This window comes from Haliotis cracherodii, unplaced genomic scaffold (assembly GCF_022045235.1).
Source record: "Haliotis cracherodii isolate W230 unplaced genomic scaffold, xgHalCrac1.p SCAF_6, whole genome shotgun sequence".
Classification (NCBI taxonomy): domain Eukaryota; kingdom Metazoa; phylum Mollusca; class Gastropoda; order Lepetellida; family Haliotidae; genus Haliotis; species Haliotis cracherodii.
In genome coordinates, this window is record NW_027266319.1 from 27,161,462 (window position 1) to 27,182,241 (window position 20,780).

Below are 20,780 nucleotides of genomic sequence, written 5' to 3' on the forward strand. Positions count from 1 at the left end.
CACTGTTCAAAATGGACTAAACCATTGCTCTCTGTGTGATTCTTGTACTGACATCTCCCTGCATTGAATACAAGCACTTCAGGTTTGGTAAACATTTTCATTCACTAATTTATCAGATTGACTACCTTTGGTATCAAGCCTAGCATCACATATTTGATTACTGAAACAAAGAATCAGTACAACTTGACACTCTTGATACATAGAGAATCTCACCCGAGTGTCTTTTGATACGTATCAACACGAGTTGATAAAGGTGGAAAATCTCTAAGGTTTGCCGATGAGTTTTTCCACTTTTATCAACGATTGCTGATATATTTGATATATAAAGACACGAGGGTGAGATTTTATTTATCATCCAACATCATTCTCCTAACTTTTTCAGTTTGTAGACAGTAATAAGCAGTGTCTTAAGCGTAAAAAGTACTGCTAATAGCTTCAGTAGCAGAGCCATTAGTGATGTCATTTGATTGTGATGTTATGGTAACCAATGACGTCACAATGGTCTGCAAAGCATTGTGATGCAATTTCATTGCAGCGATATCTACCTCCTGTGGGAACCAGTTTGGGATGATAAAACTATGATACTTCATCTTCTGACATGCTGCAGTTGCAGATGTTTAGGATATCATTTCTTATAAAGGGTTTGCATGGGAAAACAATCATGGCCTAATAATATTACCATTATTATCATCATAGGTTTATATCCCCCCTGTCTGGAGAGCGGATGGTTGGGGATTTGATTCCCAGCTGCGTCATACCAAAAGATGTTAAAAGATGGTACTTGTTGTTACCCTGTCTGGCGCTCTGCATTAAGGAGCTCAACAAGGCCTGGTCGGCTTGGAATCAGTAGTGGGGTGAGTGTCTGAGTGGGGTATTCATGTTAAACTGTGGCGTGGTATCTCAGTGGGGTAGCACCTATAATTGGCATCAGTCCGGACTAGTACAATCAGCCACACACACATGCATGCACATCGCTATATAAGTGCAATAATCTTGGCGGTGATGTTAAACCCCATTTCACCTCACCTATTCAGCATTAGGGGAAGAGCTGTGTAAGATCAGTGACCAGGGATTCTCGGTTACCCATTAATCAGCTTCTGAGTATGTTAGTTTTTCAGATAACCAATCAGTCAATTCTGTTGACAAGTGAGAGTACTGGTCAGTCCAGTGTCTACTGGACCTTGTTAGATGAGCTGAGTAAACTTAAACAGAACCTCCTTCCACAAAGTGATCTTAGTGCTAAGATGGTTGTTATATTTGTTTGTTGATGTTTAAAGCTGCCCTCAGTGATCCAGTGTTTGACATCTTGAGTATCAATCTGAATAATTGGGATACGATGACATTTATCAACCGAGTATACGGGTCTGACCACCCGATCCCATTAGTTGCCTCTTACAAGCCTGTTACCTGTTACAGCAAGCATGGGTTGCTGAAGACCAGTTCTAACCTGGGTCTAAACAATGAAAAGGAAACTCATAACATGGCACCAAAGTTGGAAGATATACGGTAGCTTCAAGTCGTAATACACACAAACATTCAAAGGTTGTCAGAACCTTCATGGAATAAGTACCAATCCTAACGTCATTATTTGATTATCACAGCACTAAACCAGGATATAGGTGAGTAGACATTTCATTCATATTTCTCAACTCTTCAGTTCTTGTTGTGACGTAATTAACTGTTTCAGGAAGCTATCGTGTGTCTTTCTTTATGCGTTTCAGAATCTTGGATGTATCATATGTATCTGTTAGAATGATAAGTCAAGAATGAAAGTCAAGAAGTCATTACCATGATGATAAAAAATATCATTTAAGTGTATCTCTGGATTCAAATACTATAGCAGGAAACAATGGATGGCTCCGAAACCACTTGGTTTTGAAAAATGACAAGTACTTGCAGATCTTACTAGGGCTGCAACGAGTATTGGTGCATTTCAATACAGTAAACTTTGTTAAAAACAATCATGCTTATAACGAACTGATGGATATATCAGACTGTTTTTTCTATAAATTGTGATGACTTGAGTGAGGAAATTTTGTTGAAATGCTTGTAACAAACTACGGTTATAACAAACTAAAATTAGTCGTCCCTAATTCACATTAACTATAGTTTACTGTTATTTGAAAAATCTAATTGGTACCATGATACTTATAATTATATTGAACCAGCTCTGTGGTCAAGTGGATAGTTCCCTAGCCGCGTACATAATAAAAGATGTCAAAAGATGGTACTTGTTGTTACCCTGTCTGGCACCCGGCATTAGGGGCTAAAACAAGGACTGGTCAGCTCGGAGTCAGTATACTGTGTCTGAGTGGGGTATTCATGTTAAACTGCGGCATGGTATCTCAGTGTGTTAGTACTATAAATCTGCATCAGTCCGGACTAGTACAAGCAGCCACACACACACATGCATGCACATCGCTGTATAAGTGCAATAATCTTGGAGGCGACGTTAAACCCAATTTCACCTCACCTCTAGTGAATAGAAAGTCTCCCCGCAGAATTGAAGCTGCTGGATCAGCCCGGGTCATGCCAAAAGATGTTGCAAGATGGTATGTGTTGTTACCCTGTCTGGCACTTGGCATGAAGGGGACTGGTCGGCTTGGAGTCTGTGGACTGCATCTGAGTGGGATGTCCGTGTTACAGGGGCGATAGCCTACAGGTTAAAGAGTTCACTCGGCACGCCAAAGACCCAGGTTTGATTCCCCACAAGGGATGTGTGAAACCCATTTCTGGTGTCCCCCTGCTGTGATATTGCTGGAATATTGCTAAAAGCAGCATAAAACCATACTCACTCACTCACTCCATGCTAAACTGCAACATGGTATCTCAGTGGGCAAAGCACTCAACCAGCATTAATCCGGACTAGTACAAGCAGCCACACACACATGCATGCATGTCGCTATGTTATCAAAAACATAATGTTAAATCTCATTTCACCTCACCTTCATTGTGATACCATACTTACATAACCCAATTCAGTTTGTACTGAATAGTTTAATGATAACAAGTGTAAATATTCAAACCAGTTATCAAAGTCCAAGATAGTATTTGGTGTAAAGTACATGGGATTTTATGCTTTCTTTAATCAAGAATCCTGGCCTGAAAGTGTGCTGGTTCTTTAAGTGGCCTGCTTCATGAAAGAACCAACTCAATCCTGAGTGTGTAACACTTACTGGGCCTAATCAGTGAGAGGGATAGAGGTTAGCAACCCTACCCCCAGCTAATTGTGTTAATGGCGTAGTGAGTTCATGTTCAATTTGTTGACCCATTAACTACACACTCAATCTGGCAGGAGAGAACACACACCAGGCATCTGAGGTGGCTTATGTCTACCTATATTAAAGTGGGGCTCTATAAACCACACTACATATATACACACTCTCTCTCTCTCTCTCTCTCTCTCTCTCACACACACACACACACACACACACACACACACACATAAAGAAGATTGTGTTACTATTGACAGTATTCCTTGAACATTGTGTTACTATTGATAGTATTACTTGAACATTGTGTTACTATTGACAGTATTTCCTTGAACATTGTGTTACTGTTGACAGTATCCCTTGAACAGTGTGTTACTATTGATAGTATTCCTTGAACAGTGTGTTACTATTGATAGTAATCCTTGAACAGTGTATTACTATTGATAGTATTCCTTGAACATTGTGTAACTATTGATAGTATTCCTTTAACATTGAGTTACTATTGACAGTATTCCTTAAACATCGTGTTACTATTGACAGTATTCCTTGAACATTGTGTCACTGTTAACAGTATTCCTTAAACATTGAGTTACTATTGACAGTATTCCTTGAACATTGTGTTACAGTCAACAGTATTCCTTAAACATTGAGTTACTATTGACAGTATTCTTTGAACATTGTGCCACTGTTAACAGTATTCCTTAAACATGGAGTTACTATTGACAGTATTCCTTGAACAATGTGTTACGGTCAACAGTATTCCTTAAACATTGAGTTACTATTGACAGTATTCCTTGAACATTGTGTCACTGTTAACAGTATTAACTGAATATTGTGTCAGGGACACTCAGGATGGGCTTCACACATTGTACCATGCCATGCAGTGTCTTTTGCCTCTTATACCCCTGATCGTCACGATATGGCTGCGATACTGCCGATGTGACGTTAGATATTAACTCACTCACTCACTTACACCCCTGAAAACAATATCTGAAATTCTGAAATTCCCTAGCAAGACTTTGGACAAGTCTAGAATTCTTTAGTTTAAGAAAATGAAGAGAATCTCTTGGCTCCTTTCTGTTGTACATCAATTGATATTTTATCATTTATGCATTCAGGGGGGTTGTACTTCTACTGTAGGCTGTGTTGGCTGGAGTTTTGTTTGTTTGTTTGTTGTTTAACGTCACTTAGCAATATTCCAGCTATGTAACGGCAGTCTGTAAATAATCAAGTCTGGACCAGACAATCCAGTAATTTACATCATGAGAATCGATCCACGCAATTGGGTTACGATGATATGTATCAAACAAGTCAGCAAGTCAGCAAGCCTGACCATTCAATCATGAACTGTTATTTTTACATCTTGTTGATCATGTTACTGCTACTTTAATATAATTTTGATCCTAAACTGTTACTTTGACTTTAATTTGATCATGAACTTTTACTTTGACTTCAATTTGATCATGAACTGTTACTTTGACTTCAATTTGATCATGGACTGTTACATTGACTTCAGTTTGATCATGGACTGTTACTTTGACTTCAGTTTGATCATGGACTGTTACTTTGACTTCGGTTTGATCATGGACTGTTACTTTGACTTTAATTTGATCATGAACTGTTACTTTGACTTCAGTTTGATCATGGACTGTTACTTTGACTTCAGTTTGATCACAGACTTTTACTTTGACTTCAGTTTGATCATGGACTGTTAATTTGACTTCAGTTTGATCACAGACTGTTACTTTGACTTCAGTTTGATCATGGACTGTTACTTTGACTTCAGTTTGATCATGGACTTTTACTTTGATATCGGTTTGATCATGAACGGTTACTTTGACTTCAATTTGATCATGAACTGTTACTTTGACTTCAATTTGATCATGGACTGTTACTTTGACTTCAGTTTGATCATGGACATGGACTTCAGGTACTTTGAGGTCAGGTGGCACAGGTAGCCCAGTTGTCTAAGGTGCTGCAATTTGCTGTGCAGAGTTGTGTTCCTTGGGCATGCTGAGACCTGTCATTGTGGGTTCAATTCCTGGTTCACCAGATTATTTTTTTAGGTTTGTCACCACTATATCCGTGCTTGTGTGTTTCACCAAAGTAGTAAATGTCCTGCATCACTGCAGGTTTCCCTTCCACATTAAACTGATATGCTGTGATATAACTGGAGTAATGTTAAAAGATGTGTTAAAATCCAACACACTCACTACTTTGATATTCAGCTGATCATGATCTGTTACAATGATATCCAGCTGATCATGAACTGTTACAATGATATCCAGCTGATCATGAACTGTTACAATGATATCTGACTGATCATGAACTGTTACAATGATATCCAGCTGATCATGAACTGTTACAATGATATCCAGCTGATCATGGACTGTTACTCTGACTTCAGTTTGATCATGGACTGTTACTTTGACTTCAGTTTGATCAAGAACTGTAACTTTGACTTCAGTTTGATCAAGAAATGTTACTTTGATATCGTTTTGATAATGGACTGTCTTTTTGTTGCCAGTGTGATCATAAACCGATACTTTGATATCAGGACAACCACAACTTGTAACTTTGATATCAGGACAACCACAACTTGTAACTTTGATATCAGGACAACCGCAACTTGTAACTTTGATACCATTGTGATTATGATCAGTTACTTTGATACATCAATTTATTTATGTTATTTTTTTTTACTTGTATTGCCATGCTTTTATTGTCAGATCCCAAAAGTAACCAAGTTGTTTAGTATTTTTTCTCAGTTTTGAGGCTGAGAAGAGTCTTTGTTTGCATGATGTCATAATCTATGTGTGTCTTTCAATTTGCTTGCTCCACTTTTGTAACCACTGTGGCTTTTATTCTTGTCAACCATCTCACTAAATTGAAGTAACTAAAATTAATCATTCCCTTTACAGCAGCCTGGCATCTGTGATCACTACTCAGGCAGGACAAAGCAGTGAAAGGAACAGCACTACTCCAGCACAGGCCGATCTGCATCACAAGCACCATCCCATTCAGCCTGCCATTGTCTTCAGTGTGACAGGATCTATCAGCTGCATACCGGTCTGTCAAACTTGCCATTGACTGTGCCCTACCATTCAGCCCGTGACATACACTGTACAAGACTGTACACACAACACCCCCTACCATTCAGTCTGTGAACTTCACTCTGTCAGTCTGTGCAGACAGCTATACCATTGACACAACTATACCACTGACATAGCTGTACCATTGAGACAGCTATACCATTGACAGAGCTGTCAAGACAGCTATACCATAAGGCGGCTGTAAAGATCGCTATACCACCAAAACAGCTATACCATTGACGTAGATATACCATTAAGGCAGCTATGGAGACAGCTATACCATCGTGACAACTGTACCATTGACAGGTCTACCGTCAGACAGCTGCACCTTGAGACACCTCTACCATCTATACCGTACACCACTGTGGAGACTGCACACTATTCAGACTGTGCCACACTGGAGACGACAGTACATAGACTGTGCCATATCGTGGAGACTGTTTCACTATAGAGAGTGTTGTACCACTGACGGGGACGGAGCTACAGAACTGAGACCGTGGAAGTGTCGGGCCTGTCATTGACTGTTACTGAGAGGCGACTCTCTCCTTCCCTGTGATTTCCTACAATAGTACCAGATTCTCCAGTGTGTACAGACATGGAGGGACACACTCGACACTCACTACTGCTTGGTGTTCTCCTGGCAGCGTCAGCCCTCCACCTCTCCAGGGGTAAGTGTTCAGCTTGCGGCATCAGGTGGAGCACATGGTTGTGATTAACTCACTTGTGTTTCTACAATTATCGGGAGGCATGTTGTAGGGAAAAAGCTATTTAATCGGTTACACATGTTTGGAAATATTGTTTATTATTTTTATTTTGGGGATAATTTTCAAGTCAACATACATTTATATGTCTTGTGTCCAACAAAACTGTTAAGATGTTTGAATATTGTCATTTCTGGATATGAACTTCTTTTATTCTTTCATTGCAACGTGTCGGCACACATGCTAGTCCTACCCAGTTGTTGATCACTTGCTTTGTAATGGTACTAGCAACCCTGTCTTCATTGATACTACAGTTTCCAAAGTGCCAGAAGAAGAGAGGTTTATTATTTGTTGACTGGTGTGTTCTCCACTAAATATCCCAGTTGATGTCATCTATTGCTAAGGTGGTGCCATGGATTGCATGTCTAAATATTTGTAAGATGCAGGTTGATTTTAAAAGTTATTGTATTGCTTTTTCAAAAGGATATTTCAATGTTAGAGAGCAATCATTGGCAGGATTCTTTGTAAAAAAATAATCAAGCCGCTGTTTTACAAAAAACAATCCTTCCATGTGGCTTGTGGTGTAGGTAAAACATAGTCTGCTCTTGTTTTGCAGAGTGTCCAAAGAATACAGCTTGCTATTTTTAATGTATTTAAACTAGTAATGACAAGCACCTGTTAATGTTGAAAAATAAATTTACTGCTAAACATACAAATATAAGAATCTTACCTCAAACCAAAATTCTCCTTGCCTTGAAAATGAAATGTTGCTCTCTTAATCAGTTTCTAAGCAGGCAGTGTGTCTAGTGCAAGTGTTTAAGAGTCAGAAATAGATGCTGTTCATATCAGGATATTTCTGAATCTTATATAATAATGGACTTAAATCTCAAATTTCTAAATTTGGAAAGAAGTGTCGGAAAGAATCTTTTGAGTAATGTGTATATTGAATACCAAGAAATATGACAATATACCTGTTTTAATATGAAAGTATTCTGTGTGCAAACCTGAAAATATGTTTCAAAGGTTGATGGCAAGCTGAGTTATGTTGAAGGAGTCCTACAAGTGTATGTAAGCGGCCGAAAGGAAACTGAAGAGGCCGGCTCCTTCACTGAGTTCATTGATTAAGACGTGAAATTGTTGCTACTTGACAAGTCCTACAACGCCACATGTTTAACTCACTGTGACACTACAGGGTTATGTATTGATACAGTTTAACATCTATCTAGCATCGGCATCTAGTCATTTAGGTGCTTTCTAGGGTAGTGTTTTACGGAGTTACAGATGAAATAACTGCTATTCAAGGAATATCCGTAGGAAAAAGCATGTCTCAGAGGGATTACTAGAGATTGTAAACCCTCACATGAGGGACGTTCCCGAATGTGAGGGTTTACAATCTCTAGTGATCTCGAGGAGTCATGGTTTGTCCAACTTATAAACCGACTCATCACATAGACAATGTTTTTAATTAAATAACTGTAATAAAAACTCTCAAATGTATAACCTGTATCGGAGATGAAATATCGCCTGCAGTCGTGAACTCGGTTCAATGAAACCGGTGACCTCAGCACGTGGGTTTCACAATGGTGCGAAATCTGCACGTGTGTCTCGCAATGGCACGAAATCTGCACGTGCGTCTCGTAGGCTGAGACTATTACACGTTTTGCTTTGACTGATGCTCATTCATTGTACAGCTTGATGCTGGCGTACGGATCTTGAAAAGGACATTCTAAAAAGCAGTGCTGCTTATCAACACCTCTGTAGCCTTGTGGTACACTCACTGGGCTACAGATATGAAGGTTGCAAGTTCGATCCTCGGGAATATTACAGAAAACATTTGTCATTTGATTTTACATTTCATTACATGTTAAAATCTGAACAGAAGTTATAATGATTGTAAGCCCTAGTGCGAGGTGTTACAATCGTTGGAAGCCCTCCTGCGAGGTGTTACAATCGTTGGAAGCCCTCCTGCGATGTGTTACAATCATTCTAATACCTCCTACGAGGTGTTACCACAATTTAAAAAACTCCATATCGAGTTACACAAACAGCCAGTAGGTTTATAAATACAAATGTAATGTTTAATCATGACATGATACCCCATGAAGATGGCTTACAATTAGTCTTCAGCAATCCATGCTTGCCCCCATGAAGATCTTGGTTAGATTTGGCCTTTAGCAATCCATGCTTGCCGTAAAAGGCGACTATGCTTGTCATAAGAGGCTACTAACGTGACAGGGTGGTCAGGCTCGCTGACTTGGTTGATGCATGTCATCATATCCCAGTTGTGCAGATTGACACTCATGATGTCAATCACTAGATTATCTGGTCCTGAATTGAGTACATGTATATACAGATCGCCGTCATATACCTGGAATATTGCTGAGTGTGGCAATAAACAAGCAAACAAACACACATGAATAACAAACCCTGTGGATCTATTCTGCTAGTTCACCTGCTTGTTTGTTGTCAAACGAAGGCACGGGTGGCCCAGTCGTCTAAGGCGCCACGATTCGCTGTGCAGAGTTGCGTCCCTAGTTGCGTTCTAAGTTTGTCAGCACCATACCCGTGCTCGTGGGTTTCACCGAAGTGGTAAATGTCTGAGACCTGCATCACTTCGGGCTCTCCTCCATAATTAAGCTGACACGCCGTGATATAACTGGAATACTGTTAAAAGCGGCGTTAAACCCAACTTACTCACTCAATCATACTGTGGCAGTTCTGGACAAGAATTTTGGTCACTGTGTTTTGACAATTGGAAATTATAATGATTTCAGAAAGAACACATCAGCTGTTTGGAATGATTTACCATCATATGTCATAACTATATTTTTGTAATGCCACCTAAATATATTTTGTTTGAACCTAAACTTTAGAAGGTAGCTAAAACCTACTTCAGACACTTGACTTAAGAGTGAGTGAGTGTTACTTTTCTCCATTAACAGCAAATGATCCAGTATATCATGCAGGGGCAGCCATACTTCACACAGTGTACCCAGGTGTAGACTGAAACACTCTCCAGTATAACAAGCAAACACTTTAACCCTTAGGCTACTCAATTACTTGACTTGACTGATTCCCATCGGATGTGTCAGGGGGGCGGCTGGGTAGCCTATTTTGTCATGCTGAAGACCCAGGTTTGATTCCCAACATAGGTACAATGTGTGAGACCCATTTCTGATGTCCCTGCCTTGATATTGCTGGAATATTGCTAAAAGAGGCGTAAAATACAACTCACTCACTCATGTGTCAGTTCCATTTGCCAATACTCACAGTTCACTTGAGGATATATTGTAGATTCACGTGGTATCACTTTATTGTGTGTCATGTCTGTACTATATTATTGTTCTTTTTAATTTTGATGTTCAGAAAATTTACGAATTAGGCACAGAGAACCGATCTAAAATTTATTTTTGACAATTTCTTAAGGACTCACAACAGGATATCCAGTGAACAGGTAATTCTTGTAAAATCTAAGGCAAAATTGGTTTTTAAAGTATTTTCTCAAGCTAATTATTTTCATCAAATAGTAATTACCTTCCTCAAATGTTTCTGTTAATAACAAGATTATTCTGTCAGTAGAGTAGACGCCTGTAAGGTTGCCCAGACACCTGTATCTACCATGTCTACAGGTGTATGTGAAGTCACGTCTCGACCAATTAGCGAGAGTACATTCCATGCTACAAGACGGGCTAATTATCCCAGGTCGTGGGGGAGCTCACTCCCAGCAAAGCCATGCTGTAATCATACCCCATTTAGCATTAACCTCATTTGTTTAACCTTATCCAGGGAATAGAATCCTGTCATGGGTCACATTTTGCATGCCCCTGTAATTATGCTTGCATGGTCCAAAGGCCTTTAGGCCATGTACTGTTTTGATTGTTTTAACCTCCCACCTCCAAACTTAAGGATTTCAGATTATTATCCGACATCAAAATTTTGAAGTGCTCTCTAAGTCTGCCAGGCTCTGTGGTCTTGGTTTGAATCCAGTTAAGGGTCAATTTATGATATAAATGGTCTTTCTGCACCACACATGCTCATGTGTTTAACTGAAACTGGTAAACAACTAATATCTTTGAGTCTTTTCTTCAAATATGAAACTGTCCAAAAGAAATGATGCAACTGAAATTTATCATCCAAAATTGCTCCCACAGGAGATATGGCTTGGGTGAGATCAAGCGATATCTACTTAAGAATTGACTTTCACTTTGTGTGAGTTCATTGGAGTATGAACAAGCTCCGACGTTCATACAGCTTGGCCCTCGCTTCATGAAGGTTCATACTCCAATGAACTCACACAAAGTGAAAGTCAATTCTTATAATTTTTTTATGACAATTTCTTACCTCAAACAATGTAGGCCAAGATCTAAACACAATTTTATTTATTGTGTGTGACTTCATGTTTACACTGACAGCAAAACAACAGCCAGCTATATCACGGAGTAAAACAGTTCCTCAAAAAGAGAGGTGACATGAGTGTATGGATGCACAACTTGCTCTTCAGAAACATCTTACGCAGCACATGTGTTCAAATCATATGCTCATTAGATGAGAAAGTTTTGTAAAGAACTACCTCAGTAAGTCAGTCACAATGACAGGGCGTCGTAATACATTTGCATCAAGTACAAGACGTCAAAATGGTCAACACGATAAACGTGACAAGAGAGATTTCCGAAGTTGTTAATGAACCTGTGGCGGTTACATGTGTTAGTCATCATTGATCACCTGGCCGATCATTAAAAGGTGAATAAAGATGCGTCAAACAGACACTAAGGTAAATTCATAGATTGCTGGAGATGGTCACTGTCAGCCTATAGCTGAGTCGATACTATGATAGTTTAGATGTGCATTTCTTCGTTTGTTCATTAGGATAGGCTGTAGCGAGGATATTCGTGAACAATCATGCAGTCACGTCCTTGACATTTCTCAATGTATACTGAAATGCTGTGACCAAGAATAAAGGTTCTAAATGATCAGAAAGAAAGCTTATGTATGTTTTCGTGCTAGGGAATTCCCAGGGTTTTCCCCAGGAATGTGGAAGTAGTCCGTCAGTGTTTACGTCATTTCAAGAACACGGTCTCATGAAAAACGTATGAACATCAAATTGTGTTGTTCATACACTTATGAACGGTCATGTGACCAACCTCTCGTCCAATGTAAAAGCCGTATATTGTGTAAACTTCAAATTAAAAAATTATACTGTAATGAAGTTGCATCACAATGCTTTGGTTACCATGACGTCACAATCAAATGACATCACAAATGGCTTTAATACTGAAGCTGCTGAAGCAGTACTTTTTTACACTTAAGACAGTTGACTGCTTATTACTGTACACAAACTGAAAAAGTTGGAAGAATGATGTTGGATGATAAATAGAATCTCACCCTCGTGTCTTTTGATATCAAATATATCAACACTCATTGATAAAAGTGGAAAAACTCCTCGGCAAGCCTTGTGTTGATATATTTGATATCAAAAGACAATTGGGTGAGATTCCCTATTAATCATCCAAAACTGGCTTGGGTGAGATCAAGCGATATCTACACTCATTGATAAACACTTTTATCAACTTGTGTTGATATATTTGATATCAAAAGAAATGAGGGTGATATTCTCTATATATTACTTTTGAAAGAAGGGTAAAATGGCTGTGACTCCCTCTGCCACAGACCAACTACATGTATCAGGCAGTCGTGAAGCAGGAGACACTTTGCTTACAAGAGCATGAAACTCTGTCCACTCACTCACTCTGCCTCAGAACAGCTACACGTATCAGGCAGTCGTGAAGCAGGGGACACTTTGTTTACAAGAGCATGAAACTCTGTCCACTCACTCCCTCTGCCACAGACCAGCTACACGTATCAGGCAGTCGTGAAGCAGGAGACACTTTGCCTACAAGAGCATGAAACTCTGTCCACTCACTTACTCCATATGGTCTTTGGAACTAAATGTTAGGAGCGGCTATGAGGGGCAAGTTTATATACAAGATTGTGATACTGTTCCACTAGTAATTTGATTTTCTAGCATTATTTGACATAATATCCAACCATCATGTAGCTGTTCGTCAGCTTGACTCCTGAGAGTTTCTAGGGCTTCAGTCCTGGCCACTCTTGTGCTTATATGCACCATGTGGTGTCTCCTAAGGCAGGTGACATTATTTATAGTATCTCATGGTAGATATTCTTTCTAAATCGATTTGTGTAGCTTCCATTAAAAAAAGTCATCACCGGTCGAGGTAGTAAATTCAAACATGATTAAAATCAGATTTACTACTCCAATTTGATATCTCTCTATGGAGTAGAGAGCATCCATATAAGGTGTGACCTCATTAATTTAACATACTGATGAAACTAATGGCCACATCAGAATATGTATTGGTACCATTATCTGATATACTGAGTGACTTTGTTTGCCTCTGCTCACCCAGCATTAGATGGGTACCCGGTAGGATGAGATGGTAATGTTAGCCTTCTAGTGCCTTAAGGGCAGCTTTGGTTGTATACTCCCTAGGGAGCTGAGAATGAAGTAGAGTGCACACTGGTCAGGGATTTTTGCTGGAGGCAGGTTTTGTTACTTCTTTAAATCCATTTTCACATCACATGAGCATGTTTGTGTTTTTGTAAACCCTCCGTCCAAAGTATATTTTACCAGTGTTATGTTGAACAAATTGTTATTTGATAAGTTCCAGATGGTCGATCCGTAAGTGTTGAGAGATATGAACATTTCTGGAGGTTGTGGTTGCTTTATAGTTGCATAACAACACACAGTCATAGCGGATGTCCTGCGAGCTAGGTGTCAACAGCTTCAGCCCTGTATAGAGGAAATACTCCACTCAAGATGGTCGTCCAGTTTTTCACAGAGCATGTGACTGACTAATCTAGACATTTCGCACTTGACACTTGACCACAGGGGCTTGAGGGCCTGACAGTAGCAAGGCTGAGTAAACCAATGCCTTGCTGATGAGAAGTGTAGATGTATGTTAGTGTGCTGAAAACTCTCCCACACCACAGGGCTCATGACTGTACAGTGTACTAACTTAAAGCAATCTGAGAAAGCGGCCGGGCCCTAAATTTCTGCTGGGTTTCCCAATACCCAGTATAGCCACAGACTTGTAGGTCTCCTGTATAGCCACAGACTGCTAGGTGACCCTGTATAGCCACACCTAGGTCCCCTGTATAGCCACACCTAGGTCCCCAGTATAGCCACAGACTGATAGGTGACCCTGTATAGCCACACCTAGGTCCCCAGTATAGCCACAGACTGCTAGGTGACCCAGTATAGCCACAGAATTGTAGGTCCCCTGTATAGCCACACCTAGGTCCCCAGTATAGCCACCGACTGCTAGGTCACAGTATAGCCACATACTGCTAGGTGACACAGTATAGCCACATACTGCTAGGTGACCCAGTATAGCCACATACTGCTAGGTGACCCAGTATAGCAACAGACTGCAAGGTGACCCAGCATATCCACAGACTGCTAGGTCAAAGTATAGCCACAGACTGCTAGGTGACCCAGTATAGCCACAGACTGCTAGGTGACCACGTATAGCCACAAACTGCTAGGTCCCCAGTATAGCCACAGACTGCTAGGTGACCCAGTATAGCCACAGACTGCTAGGTGACCCAGTATAGCCACAGACTGCTAGGTGACCCAGTATAGCCACAGAGTGCAAGGTGACCCAGTATAGCCACAGACTGCTAGGTGACCCAGTATAGCCACAGACTGCTAGGTGACCCAGTATAGCCACAGACTGTTAGGTGACCCAGTATAGCCACAGACTGCTTGGTGACCCAGTATAGCCACAGACTGTTAGGTGACCCAGTAAAGCCACAGACTGCTAGGTGACCCAGTATAGCCACAGACTGCTAGGTGATCCAGTATAGCCACAGACTGCTAGGTGACCCAGTATAGCCACAGACTCCTAGGTCCCCAGTATAGCCACAGACTGCTAGGTGACCCAGTATAGCCACAGACTGCTAGGTGACCTAGTATAGCCACAGACTCCTAGGTCCCAGTAAAGCCACAGACTGCTAGGTGACCCAGTATAGCCACAGACTGCTAGGTGATCCAGTATAGCCACAGACTGTTAGGTGACCCAGTATAGCCACAAACTGCTAGGTCCCCAGTATAGCCACAGACTGCTAGGTGACCCAGTATAGCCACAGACCGCTAGGTGATCCAGTATAGCCACAGACTGCTAGGTCCCCAGTATAGCCACAGACTGCTAGGTCCCCAGTATAGCCAGAGACTGCTAGGTCACAGTATAGCCACAGACTGCTAGATGTCCCAGTATAGCCACAGTTAGGTCCCCAGTATAGCCACAGTTAGATCCCAGTATAGCCACAGTTAGGTCCCCAGTATAGCCACAGTTAGGTCCCAGTATAGCCACAGTTAGGTCCCCAGTATAGCCACAGTTAGGTCCCAGTATAGCCACAGTTAGGTCCCCAGTATAGCTACAGTTAGGTCCCCAGTATAGCCCCAGTTTGGTTCCCAGTATAGCCACAGTTAGGTCCCAGTATAGCCACAGACTGCTAGGTCCCCAGTATAGCCACAGTTAGGTCCCAGTATAGCCACAGTTCGGTCCCAGTATAGCCACAGTTAGATCCCCAGTATAGCTACAGACTGCTAGGTCCCAGTATAGCCACAGAATGCTAGGTCCCAGTATAGCCACAGTTAGGTCCCCAGTATAGCCACAGTTAGGTCCCCAGTATAGCCACAGTTAGGTCCCAGCATAGCCACAGTTAGGTCCCAGTATAGCCACAGTTAGGTCCCAGTATGTAGAAGTTTGTAAAATTTCACTCAGCAAAGAAAAAGGTTTTTATTATTTCAGACAAAACCTATTTCAATATCATGAAATGAGGAAATGTTACATGTAAATAAGAAACCTTTTGAAACAAATGATGACATCACTAGAGGCTGCAGAAATTGTTGTTGAAAACAAACCAAAGACTTTAAATATCTTCTCCACCCTGTTCCCTGTTCCACAAAGCGATCTTAGCGCTAAGACAGCCATAACTCCTGTACTTTTACATAGCCTTACGATAGTCACAGCTTTAAGATTGTTTTGTTGATAGGTCCAGGATTCAGCAATGCTGGGAGCATTGACAATATCAGATTGGATTCTGTGGCCCCCAATATCTTTTGCAAACAGAAATGCCAGAGAATAAGGGTTATCGTAAGATAGAGATTTGGTCATATATCATGAAACTTTGTTAAAATGCTTCATGATGGATAAGAGACAATATTACTTCTCATCTCTCAACTTGAATTTGTTTGGATTTTATCATTGTGTTGAAAACAGGTACTGACTCTTACTATTACTCAAGAAGGCACAGAGACACAGTGGTCAGGTGTCTTACATTCACAATAATCCCACTTTTTCTCATATTAAATTGGCTGTTGAATAAGTCTAATTTCAAAAGATGTAATGTCTCAAGTTCTGGGTAGTGATGCCTGGGCACTGTGATGTCCGAATGTTGATATCATTAAGTTTGCAAGATACCAATGAGGATCCAGGTTAGAATTGAGCTTCAACAGCTCTTGTCGTAAGAGGCCTAATAGGTTTGGGGGGTCAGACTCTGTGACTTTGTTGATGTATGTCATCGTATCCCAATTGCATTGATTGATGCTAATATCAATCACTGGATACCTGGTCCAGACTTGATTATTTATTGACCCCCTTCATAGAGCTAGATTATTGCTAAGGGAGATGTTAAGCAAAGCGAGTCAGTAAATTAAAATTTTACATCGCATCGGCAATATTACAGCCAGATATTAATGACCTACAAGGGCTTCATGATTTCACCTCCATGAAGCAGAAGTTTTGTTGACAATCTAGATTAAATTTCATCTTGGCTACTAAAGAAAGCCATTCAAGATTTGGGAATTACAACGTTAATTATCAAGAAGTAATCCATATTTCCATGTAGGTGGTAAGTTGTTGTCAACCAATATTGTTCTGAATGTCTTTTAGAAAAAACAATGGCTGACTGACAGACTGACTGACTGACTTGAAACACAATCTGACACTTGGTAAATTTGCAACTAATGAAGGACTGACATATTACTAATGTAGCTGTTGATATGATCTGTTGGTAGGTGGTCTCAATGACATCCTCACCTCTTGTTGCGTGGAGGGAGTCAAATGGGCGGTGGATGGCGGCAGGTGCAACAGCTTCAGTGCCTTCCTCAATGTGTCTGCGGAGGACCGGCAGAGTTGTATGGCCATCGTAGAGGTGTGCTGCATGAAGGAGGTCCATGTACAGAAGTGTGCCGAGGGCAAGCAGACAGCCCTGGATCAGCAGATCTGTGCCATCAGGGACATCGAGCCCGGCAGGGAGCAGTTCATGGTGAGATACTGTCTGTAGGTTGTGTAACTGTTGACTGTTTCTGTCTGTTGATGATGTCCCTGTCTGATGATGTCCCTGTCTGTTGATGATGTCCCTGTCTGTTGATGATGTCCTTGTCTGTTGATGATGTCCCTGTCTGTGGATGATGTCCTTGTCTGTTGATGATGTCCCTCTCTGTTGATAATGTCCCTGTCTGATGATGTCCCTGTCTGTTGATGATGTGCCTGTCTGCTGATGATGTCCCTGTCTGTTGATGATGTCTCTGATAATGTCCCTGTCTGTTGATGATGTCCTTGTCTGTTGATGATGTCCCTGTCTGTTGATGATGTCCCTGTCTGTTGATGATGTCTCTGATAATGTCCCTGTCTGTTGATGATGTCCTTGTCTGTTGATGATGTCCCTGTCTGTTGATGATGTCCCTGTCTGTCGATGATGTCCCTGTCTGATGATGTCCCTGTCTGTTGATGATGTCCCTGTCTGCTGATGACGTCCCTGTCTGTTGATGATGTCTCTGATAATGTCCCTGTCTGTTGATGATGTCCTTGTCTGTTGATGATGTCTATGTCTGTTGATGATGTCCCTGTCTGTCGATGATGTCCCTGTCTGTTGATGACGTCTCTGATGATGTCCCTGTCTGTTGATGATGTCTCTGATGATGTCCCTGTCTGTTGATGATGTCCCTGTCTGTTGATGATGTCCCTGTCTGTTGATGACGTTGCTGATGATGTCCCTGTCTGTTGATGATGTCACTTTCTGTTGATGACGTCTCTGATGATGTCCCTGTCTGTTGATGACGTCTCTGATGATGTCCCTGTCTGTTGGTGATGTCCCCGTCTATGTTGCAGGAGTGTTGTCACTGCTGTCAGCTGGGTCTGACGGCTCGCAAGTCCAGTCTGTCCTGTCAGAGCACGGCATATGGGAACCCATGTGACATCAAGTTCATGGAATGCTGCACGGGACGTGAAGTGGCACAGAACCAAACATCAGGTCAGTGTCGACCAGCATGGCAACAGTACAGTGGCTGTGAACAGAAACAGAGGCTCTTGCATGTTCTCACATTGAAAATAGTTTTTTATGTGCAAACAAATCTAACAAAATCTTTAATTGTTTGCCAGGTTATGGTGGTAGACAAGTCGGCTTACTGTCTTAGACATTTCTAGTTTGTGGCATGTATTATACTAAACAGAAATGTTAGGGATCAAAAACATTTTTTGGGATATCATTTCCTAGTAAAGACCGAGCACACAATTTTAATAAAAATATCTCCAAAATATTGATGATCCCTAGCTATTTCTTTTTCAGCATATGTTTTTGAAAGCATGAAAGAAGTTATTCTTAAAGTTTTCTGCCCCTGTTGTTTGAAGTATTAACTCTGCCCGTATAGATAATCCCATGTGAATGTGTTTACTAATGGACCACCATGCCTGTAGGGGACATCGGGCCTGGTATTCCAGGTAACGGGATTGGAGACCAAGGGGAAGATGACAAGGATGAGTGTGCACTGTTCCCCAATAAGCTGTGTTCCCAGCGTTGTGTGAACACTCCTGGTAGTTTCCGCTGTGAGTGTAGTGAGGGCTACATACTGGACGCTGATGGCCGCACATGTAGACTGAAGGATGTCCAAGGTGATTATGATTCTGTGTCAAACTTTTGAGAGAAAAGATATAAGCCCATATGCAGGTTGAAACAACTAATGAAGTAAATTTAATTTAATTTTTGTTTATAGTAATGATGTTTTTCAAAATATCTTAAGCCATGGCTTGGTTTATTTGGTTTTTGTTTAACGCTGCACTCAGCACTATTCCAGACATATAGGTGGCCTGTAAATGATCGTCTGAACCAGACAATCCAGTGATTAATTATCGTTTTATATGATTAACCATGTGGCTGTGAAGAGTCCATGCTGCTTTCATTGCTAGTGTGGACTAAGTACATGACTGGTACTCTTTCTCAGGCAGGGTGGTATTGTATCTTAAAAAATTGAAACTTGTAACAGAACATTTCCTTGATAGTTCAAGAAAGCACTGTACTGAGCCGCTATAGAATATGTTTGCTGCTATTTTCATTCAAGGATCCAAGGGTTAAAGATAAAGTTGCAGATAACCTACCTACCCTAACCCAAACACAACTAATCCTAAGGATCAAAGATGCATGCGTAAATATGTAAATACTGAATCATTTTTCTTGATATGTATCTAGTTTTACTATTCTATTGAGTGGCAAACTGATTCCATAATTGCAGCCATCTTTCACAAAATATTGCATGAAATCATGAAATTGTAAGAATGTACAACAGTAAGGTATGGATACAGGGATTTCAACAAAATAGTTTTTCTTGTGATGATGATACTATTGGTAGACAAATAGATTCTACAATCGCACCTGTTTTAAAACAAATGTTACATGAAACTGTAAAATTGTAAAACTGTAAAGTATGGATACAGGAATGTCATAAAGAATCCCAATCATATTTAGGTTGTATTCAGAGCAAGGGTGACAAAATCATTGACATTTATAGAGGTAGATGACACCATTTTGACACCCCTTGGAAACACTTTAGTGAATGCAGAACCAGCTTGTTTCTCATTAATAATTAAAATATCATAAGTACATCAGCCTTGTCCTAATGTGGATTGTATTTTTCAGTTTACAGACTTGCAATTTGGTTTGTAAGTTACTCATATCACATCTGGTTTTATGGAAGTTCAGTTTTTGTGAATGTGTGTTAGCATATTGCCTCTTTAATGATTGTGCAAGTTGATATATTTTGAAATAATTGGTTTGCATGTTTATATGAATATCATTTTATAAACATCTGCATTAGTTCTGTGTTACAAACATGTGTGTTTCATCTTGGTTCAACTCCAGTAGGTTCTGTGTGACCTTGCTCCATGTTGCATGAGTGTGTCACCGACATTGGATTTGTTTGTTTGTTGTTTTACGCCGCATTCAGCTATATTCCAACAATATGACGGCGGTCTGAAACTTGCAGCGATACTGATAATGAAACCAGTAGTACTATTCAACTGATAATACGACACATAATGTTATCATATACCAGTAACCGCCTCTGTGGTCTAGTGGTAGAGTGTCCGCCCAGAGAGCGGAAGGTCCGGGGTTCAATCCCTGACCATGTCATAACAAAAGACGTTAAAAGATGGTACTTGTTGTTACCCTGTCTGGCGCTCGGCATTAAGGGGCTAAAACAAGGACTGGTCAACTCGGAGTCAGTATACTGGGTCTGAGTGGGATATTCATGTTAAACTGCGGCATGGTATCTCAGTGAGCTAGCACTATAAATCGGCATCAGTTCGGACTAGTACAAACACACACACGTACATGCACGTCGCTATATAGGTGCAATAATCTTGGACGCGACGTTAAACCCCATTTCACCTCACCTCACCTCATATACCAGTAATTGA

The 20,780-nt window shown here is 40.7% G+C and overlaps 1 protein-coding gene across 4 annotated transcripts in view; it reads left to right on the top strand.

Moving 5' to 3' along the window:
- Nucleotides 1-1,516: 1,516 nt before the first annotated feature.
- Nucleotides 1,517-20,780, top strand: part of LOC139446179 (fibulin-1-like) — a 53,681-nt gene continuing 34,417 nt past the window's right edge. For 3 of the 4 annotated variants that reach the window (XM_071227483.1, XM_071227485.1, XM_071227484.1), the window contains exons 1-5: nt 1,517-1,619; nt 6,134-6,972; nt 17,105-17,355; nt 18,201-18,342; nt 18,786-18,980. In XM_071227483.1, coding sequence (XP_071083584.1) covers nt 6,900-6,972; nt 17,105-17,355; nt 18,201-18,342; nt 18,786-18,980 — 661 coding nt within the window. In that variant the 5' untranslated portion in view covers nt 1,517-1,619; nt 6,134-6,899. The remainder of the gene's footprint in view (nt 1,620-6,133; nt 6,973-17,104; nt 17,356-18,200; nt 18,343-18,785; nt 18,981-20,780) is intronic. The other variant, XM_071227486.1, reaches the window with a different exon arrangement.